The following is a 9,905-nucleotide window of genomic DNA, read 5'->3' as shown; positions in this document are numbered from 1 at the left end:
ACTACAAATTGACTGTCCAAACAAAATTAAGAATTTAAGTGATGGTAATGTTTTTATTTCCATTTCCTCTGAGCCCTTAAAAATACTGTTGAGCATCTTATTTTGGGGTCCTTGTGGTCAAAAACCTTTGTGGTCTGCATCAACTGAACTCTGCTTTAGGACTTTAGAGTTCTCTGTGGCACCATCGGTGCTTATTTCTGCCAGTTCCTCCTCAGACTTCACCCTCCCCGTCTACCCCCTTCAGTGGTCACCAAATGCAGTCACTTTTCTTTGGGTCCTTTTTTTTTTTTTTTTTTTTTAAATTTTGTCTCTTTGCTTTCCTTCTCTGGACAAATACTATTTTCTTTTCATTGCATTGTTTGGGTGCCAGCTTTTTGCTAGTTAGAGTTAAAAAATAAAACGTCAGCCTAACGTGAAAAGTTTAGAAAACACTGGACGCCAATATTTAATTTAGCTGTATTAGTCTGAGAGTTTTTATTGGGGGTTTGACTGTATTTTCTATGGCAAAAAAGGGATGTTATGAATTCTTTCATCTAAAATGTTGTTCCCTTCCTCCTGGGATGCCTTGCTGGCACCCCAACCCCACCTTCTCTGATTGTTGTGCATGGATGAATTCTGAAGCATCCTGAGCATCAGTGCTGACATTGAGACTGTTGGAGAAATCCTGCTGAAGATTATACCAACACTGGAAGAGGTGAACACCCCCCTTTTTTCCTGAATTTTAAGTTATTGCCAAGCTGTGTTGCAAATATCAGTTGCTTTCAGAGACACTTTAAAAAAAGTGTGTGTGTGTGTGTGTGTGTGTGTGTGTGTGTGTGTGTGTGTGTGTGTGTGTGTGTGTGTGTGTGTGTGTGTGTGTGTTTGGTGTTTTGTAATTTGGCAATTTTGCCAGTATGTGGTTTGCATAGGTCAGACTTGACTGGTTCGAAGGGTTTCTGATTGCATGTGTCTGCACTCTGATTTGAGTCCATTTATAACACTGATGTGTCGCTCTACAGTTAATTGGTTAAAAAAATGTATTACAATTTTCAGGCACTGTGAGAGTGTTTTGCTGCATGTTATCCTGAGTATGGTAATGTGTTCATTCTTATAGTTTGTATTATGGTTTGAACATGCTAAATGTTCCGTACAGTACCAGCAGTACAATGGGATGGATTTTGACTGTGAGCTCCGTCTGCTGATCCACCAAAGCCTGGCCGGCTCCATCATTGGAGTGAAGGGAGCCAAGATCAAGGAGCTTCGTGAGGTATGTTCATAAAGGGGGGATATGTTTTTTTTTATGTTTGTAAATCCATATCATTCACAGACTTGTTTTAACTGTTATCTTGTGTCCATCTGTTTTTTCCCTAATAAATCAGTGTTAAAGTGATGGCATTGGGATTTTGTTAAATGAGCGGCTCCATCACATAGTAGCTGTTTTCTTTGTTCATGTGTTCGCCTGTATTTGTCTTCAGAACACAAAGACCAGCATCAAGCTGTTTCAGGAGTGTTGTCCCCAGTCGACAGACCGTGTAGTGCTGGTTGGTGGTAAAACGGAGAGAGTGGTGGAGTGTATCAAGACTATGTTGGAGCTCATCTCTGAAGTAAGAATGTCTTACAGTTTTTTGTTTAAGGCCCTTTTTTTTTTTTTTTCTTTCTGCCTTTTTATATATTGTCTATATATTGAAACCTCCTTTTTTTTGTTTTGTTTTTTTGTTTTTTCTTTTTCCCCTTCAGATTTGTTTCCTTGGGTTTGGTTTGGAGTTTTAAATAAACATGAAATACAAACATTTCACTGAACTAAATTAGAATTTTGTTAGAAATGACATCTGAATAGCAGTTTTTAATATCCTTTTTGGTAAACAAAAAAAAAAAAATTGGAAATGCTGCATAGTTGCAAATGATTCCGTGTTATCTGTATTTTTTGTAAACGATGAATTCAAAGTTCTTTTGAGCAGCTCTTGATGTTCTGTCTTCCTGTTTCAGGCTCCCATAAAGGGCCGTACACAGCCCTATGACCCTAACTTCTATGACGAAACATACGAATATGGCGGTTTTACCATGATGTTTGAGGAGAGGGGAGGTGGTCGCAGACCAATGGGAGGTTTCCCAATGCGTGGTAGCCGGTCTAGCCATGGAGACCGCGGCTTTGACCGAATGCCCTCAAGTAGGGGGGGACGGGGACCCATGCCTCCCTCCCGTCGAGATTATGATGAGATGAGCCCCCGCCGAGGTCCTCCTCCACCACACTCAAGTCGGGTTGGCAGAGGGAGTAGCCGTGGACGCAACATACCCATGGGGCACCCACACAGAGGGTAAGAGATACGCATAAATAGCGTACAGTTTTTCCCTTATTTTTCTGCCGTTCTCCTACTTTGCTTTTACTAGTGCTCAACTCAGTCTTGTCCCAAGGCGTGCCCACTTGAGAGATTGTTGTTACAGTATGAATACATTCCCCATCTTGTAAACACTCGTTGATTTTTACTGAATACTGCAGAGCTTAATGACAATATGAACCCACTTGTGAGTTTGAAGTTGAGTCCTTTTACTCCTGTTTAGCGCTTCTCAAGTTTGACATGTTAGACATATTTGACATTCCTCTTCAAGAGTCCTTGCTTTTCTCCCTCCTACATCTCCATATACAAAGCTTAATGTCTCTTCTGGTGCTTTCTTTCCATTCAGGGGCCTTCTGTTCAAATTCACCAGACTTGATTTAATTGTCTTGTGTAAGATGGACTGAGTCAAATATTCTCTATGTAATTGAGTGGTTATCATTTCATTAAGTGTATGTGCTCATCATTGTCTGTGTCTGTGTGTGTGTGTGTCTTTTTTTTTTTTTTTCTTTTTCTTTTTCCCCCATCTCCATCTTGCCCACAGAGATGATCGTTACTATGACTCGTACCGCAGCTCAGATGAGAGGTCAAAGTAAGTTTCTGTCCTCAAACCTGACTAAACTTCTTAACTAATCTTAACAGGGATACTTTGACATTCTGATTTTCTGTTAGTTTGTGTTATCTGCATTTGCCACAGTATAAGTGATTAACTTCCTTGTTAACACCAATAGACTTGGTTTCCTCTGGAGTAGCATTTTATTCCTTGATCTCTTTTGGAGTGGTTTGCTACCACTGAAAGCCTAATTTACATTCACAAATGAAATAGATGGTTTGTCTGTGGTGTATGAAAATTAAGTGTTGAGGTATCCCTACACACCCCGTATTTCTTTAATCCTCTGCTTTCCACATTTTCTGATAATTTACGAGAAACTTAAACATTTGCCCTCCTTTCATATCCCTAACTTTAAATCCTTTCATCTGCTACTGTTTTTGTAGTACCCTAACCTATAGTCTCTTACCCTGATCCCTATTCACATGTTCATCCCACTTATTTCAAGTGCTTTGTAGGACACTACAGTAACATTGTATGACGAGTGCGTTCCTGTGTTGGTAACCTATCCATTGTGCTATTCACTCCATCTTTACCCGGATCTGAAACATAATTTTTTTTTTTTTTTTTTGTGGTGGTGGTGTGTATGAGGATCATGTGCTGATGTTATGCTGGCATTTGTTGCTTACTGCACCTGCTAAAGGGCTTGCTTTCACATGCAGGCTTATGATTGAAAATATTTATTAATTGTACAGATGCGCAATTTTGCTTCAGTTTGGCCTCTTGCGTCTAACATGAAGTGAACTAATAGATGTATAAAAATAGTTGTTGAATTATGGGTGGGGCTGTTTAAAATTCTAAAATAGGAGCTCTGTAATGACAAAACCAGAACAAAGCTATTAGGATATTCTCAGTTAAGTGTCAGTTATCCACATATTGCGTCAGGGTGTTCCTGTAAGACACTGATTGTATTTTTTTTTAGTGTCATGATAGCATATTAGATATTTGCTATTTGCTAACAAAACATGGGTACAGAGTCTAGCAAATGCAATGGATGATATTAAGTTATGCTGAGACTGTTGCTGTGATATTAACATCTGTGCATGTATGTTCTTCAGGAACAGTGAGCGTACCAAGTAGATCCAAACACGTTTCTTCAGCTTTCTTCTTTATTTTAGCTCAATCGTGTAGGGGGGGAAAATTCAGCAGCCCTTGGCTCTGATCATCATCACCACCACCTGTCACTCCTCTCACCATAACACTGTCAGAGCTGTTCCTGTTACTGTGTGGGAAGATGGCTGAGAGGAAATGTGTTTATACTGTAATCTTGCTCAGCGTGTGTGTGCAGTTTGACCTGGACCAGAAATTTTCTTTGGAATGTTGTCAAGCATTTTTAAGCATTTTCTATTTCTTTCCACCCCAACCCACATCTCTCTTTCTCTCTCTGTTTCTCTGTGTTTCTGCCCACCCCTCCCTTCCATCACCAGTGACAGAAGAGGCAGACCGGATCGCTACAGCGATAGCATGGTTAGTGACCCTTTGCTAAATGCATGCAGCTCTGGTACTAGCATCTCAATGGGTGCCAGCGTCTACAGGCTAACATACTGGTTGGTCCTATCACCACACAATATGCTGTGATTGTCCATTATCCTGTCACGACAGTAGTGGTTTATCATGTCACATGCAGTCAACAACCATAACCAGAGGCAGCATGTTTTTGGGTTTTGTCTGCGCAACCATCTCATTGTCGTGAAGGTAATTTCTGAAAATTTGGCACAAAAGTTTATTTGGATTGGCAGGTCAACTGATCAAAGATCAAAACCTGTTGTGCAATTGCAGCTCATTAAATATTGGGTAATTACTGCAAAATCTATCATAAATCTCAGAGGATAAAAATGGTTAAGTGATAACTTTTTATATCCAGAAGAGCAGGTCTGGGAAGACATGGATGTAAATTTCAACTTGATTGGTTGGCAGAGGTACAAAATCATAAGGTGGTAATTCTAGTTGACATTACAACATCCTTCGTGCACATGCATGTGCATACACTCAAACGAGCCCTGGCCATGGATCCTAGCTAGCTTTGGCATGGTGTAAACCATCCCACCAAATGACCGTAATCACCACAGCCGGAGACACCCCATAATAATCAGCTATAATTGCCCTCTTGCTGTGTAGTTTTCACGGCCAGCCTGTTTTTCCTGTAAAGTGAGGGAGGGTGTTGGAGGGGTGGGGAGGCAGGGGGTGGCCGTGCTTGGTTGCTAAGCACTAATAATGCTTTGTTGACAGACTGGAAGGTCTCTCTCCCTTGCTTGCTCACTCGCTCCCTCATTCTCTCTCTTCCTCTCTGAGAGCTGGCAGGATACTGCCTGCCGTTGCTCGGCAACAGCTTTTTGAATTGCTTGTTGCCCTGGTGACAGCAGCAGCTGAATAGCAGCTGAAAATGGGGGCTGATGGAGATGCAAGGAGAGACGGGAAGGGGGGATGGAGGGAGAGGAGGAGTCTGTATTATGGATGAAATACTGGGTGGCTTTTAGTTTAGTCTACTCCATGGATGCTGCTGCTTCAGTATCCGTACATGTCTGCGTAGGATCTGTCCCTTCATGTGGGATCTTAAGATGAAAGGATCTGGTTGTGCTGTATGTAATCAGTTTGTGTTTCTGTGTGTTTCTTACAGAGTGGCGGAGGATATGGTAAGTGATAAGCCTCGTGTTATTGTGACAAGTGTGGTTACAGTGCTGTTAATGTCTTAATGTGCAATACGGGCTGGAGTTTTTTTTGTTTTTTTAAATACCCTAGTGTGGTGACAATTATTTGTCATAGACAAGGATTTATTTTTATAATTGTAAACTGGTTAAAAGGACATTCCAGCCAGCGCTACGGTGTTTGGGCTGTCAGTGTTGTGCTTTTTATCAAAACTATAGTGGAATGACCTGTGACTGTAAATATGTTAACAGCAAATGTTAAGGATTCAGTGAAGTTTTAATTATGATTTAACAGATTCCTTGATTTCTCTACCATGTATAACCAGTTTAGTATTGGGATAATTTAAACAACTGTCTTGGCGGAGATCAGACTGTTCTTTTTGTTTCCTTTCCTGCATAGATAACAGTTCCTCATGGGATAGCTACCAGTCAGGTGAGTCTCTATACTTAATCAATCAGTGTGATTAGAAAACACAGCTGGTCCATGTGTGGTATTTCCTGCTTGTCTGCTTTGATTTTCATCTTTCCCCTTCCTCTTGCCACCAGGTGGACGTGGCTCTTATAATGACATGGGCGGCCCTGTCATCACCACACAAGTGACAATCCCTAAAGATGTGAGTAAATGACAGTATAGAAGTGTAAACTTCCACACTTACGAAATGTCTGTTCTTCATCTGCTGTACACATAATGTAAAGATGGGAAGCTCTACATTACACACTTATCTAGAAGAAGAAGAATAGAACTTTGTCATTGCACAAGTATAGCAAAATTGTTTGTCCGTGGTGCAGAGTAAAATAATACAAAGGAATGAATAAATAGATTAATTACACACACACACACACACACACATCCTATAACCGTTATACAGTTCCTTTAGCAGCATTTCCACAGCTAAAACTATTTACATGCACACTTACATTCAGGGCAGCATTTTTTTTAAAGTCAGCTTGTTATTTGCACTCTGTCATTATCCTTATGATATTTCAGTTGTGTGTGTGTGTGTGTGTCATACCATTAGTTGTGCAGCAGCTAAGTTACTGCTACAGGGTACTCAAAGTAGACAATTTCACACAACTCATTCAGTGTAATTAACAAAAAATTATACTTGGTTATTTTAATATAAAACAACATTATCTAAAATAATTTTTCAAGATGTGTTTTCATTAACATTTCTCTAAGTGATGCTTTTGGGTTTTGCATTCATCTCTACTTTTTCTAGATTCTTAAAGCTACATGTAGCTTTACTCCGAGGTCCTAAAATGAATTACTGTTTTGTTTTTTGTTTGTGTTTTTTCTCTTTCTTCCCCACCCTTTGCTTTCTTTACTTGGTACAGCTGGCTGGCTCTATCATTGGTAAGGGAGGTCAGCGGATCAAACAGATCCGCCATGAGTCTGGGGCTTCCATCAAGATCGATGAACCTCTGGAAGGTTCTGAGGACCGAATCATTACCATTTCTGGCACCCAGGATCAGATCCAGAATGCCCAGTACCTCCTACAGAACAGGCAAGTCCTGGCGTGGGCTCATTTTATTCCAATTATTTCTATCCTGTTTAGATTTAGAAATTCTTGGTCCAGCATGCTAGTTGTAGTCATTTCTTCAAGTTGTGTTTATCAAGTTCATTAACTTGTAATGTTAAATTAGAACCTTTTAGAAAACCTCAGTCAAATTGTTCATTGGTCACTTAACCTGGTCTGAGCTCACATCCTTGCATCAGTGAAGGTTTCATCATTGATGCAACTATGATGCAACTCTCTTAGAAAGTGCAGTCCTGTTTACTGATGCCAAAAAGCTACTCATGTTTGAAAGATTTATATCATTTTCTCATTTAGTCGTCTGAACCTCACATTTAATAGATGATGGGTTTGGTTGAGGCTGTAAATGTTTTATTGAAATTGCATCCTATTACCATGTAGCCCACTTTGGGTTTATGAAATTCTTTTGCCTGCTGTCTTTTCTTCACTAACCCCCTTCCTTTCTTCCCCATGCAACCTGCAACTAGTTCAAACCTTCCTCTTACATGAAATGGCTGTGACGGAACAGACAAATTTAACAGTCGTGCATACTGTGCAACTTTTATTTATTTTTATTTTATTTTTATTTTTTTAAGGGTCGATGTGATTGGCGTATTTCTTTAACTGTCACATCTGTCCCCTCAATGCGATTGGTAAATAAACAAAAAACAAAAATAGTCCGTTTGCCATCAGAGCCGTTTCACTGTGAAGCAGGGAGTGGATTGATTCTTCCCCTGGCTGCTGCTGTGTGGAAGACTAGTGATTTTGTTGTTTTTAGTTAGAGCAACTGACAACAAATCACAGTCTGCCAAATAGCACAGGCTCCTCCTCTTCTGTCTCCCTTGGCAACCAGTAGGCACGGTATAATACACACTACTTCCTTGTTAATGCTACTGCCCGAATGCTAATACAGCTGTAGACCTGCCACCCTTTCTCTTGAGTAGGGTAGTGTTGCCATGCTAACTAACCCTTCCTCCCTCTTTCTTTCTCTCCTTCCTCCCTTTCAGTGTGCTGCACCTGCTTAGACACAAGAGCTAACCACACCCCTCTCGTTTCCTCCTCTTCCTCTCTTTCAGGCACCAGTCGCATCTTCATCCTTTCCTTCCTCTGCCCCTCTTTCCTATTTGCTGTCTCTCCTTCCTCTCCACATGCGTTGTCCCATTTGTGTATTTACAATGTCATTGGTTTTCAACTTGCATTTTTTTTCTCCTGTGCTGGTTGTTTTATTTTCTCACTCTTTTTATTTCAGTGTGAAGCAGTACTCTGGTCATTTGCTGTAGACCAAGGAGGGTCAGTGTGAAGAAGACTGAGATCCTTCCTCTACCTTTCTTCCCTTCCAACACATCCCCTTCAGACTATTCTGGATTGTGGGTGTCTTTTCTTTTTTCCCCCTTTATTTTTATTTTTGTATTTTTTAGTAAAATAAATGTCCAACATTCCTGTGCATAAGATAAAATGTAGATGTTCTGCATTTTTAAGAGTGTAATCCATTAGTTTATCAGATACACGTTTGCTTTTTTCTAACACTGATAACAAATTATCCTTCAGACTTCTTACAGAAATAAACATGACCTTTATTTTTCGGATGGTTTTGTTTTTTTACAACTTGTGTGTATGTTTGACTTGGTGGAAATCTGTCTTGTGTGCGTACATGTGAGCACATATGTGTGTGTGGGTTTGGTGTGCTTTCTGTTGTCTATATCCTTTCCTTCGCACCCAGTTGTACCACATCTGTGCAACCTGCGGAATGTAAGCTTATATCTTTTTTTTTTTTTTTTTTTTTTTTTTGTTTGTTTGTTCTTTTCAAGAGCAGTGGGGGATTTAACCCTTTCAGACTGGATTTTTGGGATGTCTATTTTGGGATTTGTGTACACACCAGAGACAGTCTGGGTTTGTGTGAATAATGGTAGTTGTCTGATGAAACACAACTGAAACATTTGATTTATTTACAAATAGGAAAAATGTAGCTAGAAATTTAAGGCATTTTATTAGAAATTTGACAGGGGGTGAAAAAAACAACAAAAAAAAACAGATTGAACCATTTTGTCCCTGCAGTTTCCTGTTATCTACACTTGTTTGCGCCCTATGCTGTAGACTTCCCATTTTCAAATAAGATGAATAAAGATGCCACTTTTTACTAAATCCTTAATGAGTGTGCTGTTTGAACTTCTGTTTTTGCAGCTGGATCGGATTTCTATTAAGTAATAACATTTAGGCTAAGTGATTAGATTTGCCAGCGGTGCCAATGTTGGACACAATTCTTTAGATACCAGAACATTAAAAAATTGTATGGTCCATATCAGTTTGAGTATTTTTGAGTAGAACCTCAGATGGACAATGACACATTACACTCATTTAAAAAAAAAAAAAGTGCACCCCATAAATAATTCATTAGTTTGTACAACCACCTTCAGCAGCAATAACCCTAAGTAATTATTTTTCTGGATGACTATCAGTCTCAGTGTTGAAGAACTTTGGCCCACTCTTTAAGTTTATTGAGGTTTGCAGACATTCGTTTATGCAAAGCTCACTAAAGGTCCCACCACAGCATTTAGATCAAGCTGAGATTTGCACTTGCACACCTTGATTCTTTTCTTTTATTTCAACCATTCTGTTGTACATTAGCTGTTCTTGGGATCATTGTCCTGTTGCATGACCCAGTATAGGCCAAGCTTTAGCTTTTTCTAATTGTACCATCGTGAACTTTAACAGAGAACTGAACCCTGTATAGCTGTATAGCTCTGAGGTTTTTTTTGTTTGCTTGCTTGTTTGTTTTTTTTTGCAGTTTCTGAGCATTGCAAGGTCTGACCTTGGGGTGAATTTG

At 39.7% G+C, this 9,905-nt stretch overlaps 1 protein-coding gene across 2 annotated transcripts in view; it reads left to right on the top strand.

The window, feature by feature from the left end:
• hnrnpk (heterogeneous nuclear ribonucleoprotein K) overlaps positions 1-9,230 on the top strand; it is a 13,462-nt gene extending 4,232 nt beyond the window's left edge. For both annotated transcript variants that reach the window (XM_030737003.1, XM_030737004.1), the window contains exons 7-17: positions 622-694; positions 1,133-1,246; positions 1,455-1,583; positions 1,966-2,294; positions 2,857-2,904; positions 4,350-4,389; positions 5,540-5,555; positions 5,968-6,000; positions 6,114-6,181; positions 6,903-7,072; positions 8,331-9,230. In XM_030737003.1, coding sequence (XP_030592863.1) covers positions 622-694; positions 1,133-1,246; positions 1,455-1,583; positions 1,966-2,294; positions 2,857-2,904; positions 4,350-4,389; positions 5,540-5,555; positions 5,968-6,000; positions 6,114-6,181; positions 6,903-7,072; positions 8,331-8,361 — 1,051 coding nt within the window. In that variant the 3' untranslated portion in view covers positions 8,362-9,230. The remainder of the gene's footprint in view (positions 1-621; positions 695-1,132; positions 1,247-1,454; positions 1,584-1,965; positions 2,295-2,856; positions 2,905-4,349; positions 4,390-5,539; positions 5,556-5,967; positions 6,001-6,113; positions 6,182-6,902; positions 7,073-8,330) is intronic.
• The last annotated feature ends 675 nt before the right edge of the window (positions 9,231-9,905 follow it).

Source organism: Archocentrus centrarchus, chromosome 9, assembly GCF_007364275.1.
Source record: "Archocentrus centrarchus isolate MPI-CPG fArcCen1 chromosome 9, fArcCen1, whole genome shotgun sequence".
In the NCBI taxonomy this organism is placed as follows: domain Eukaryota; kingdom Metazoa; phylum Chordata; class Actinopteri; order Cichliformes; family Cichlidae; genus Archocentrus; species Archocentrus centrarchus.
The sequence above is the reverse complement of the archived record's forward strand: the minus strand, read 5'-3'. Positions and strand labels throughout refer to the sequence as shown.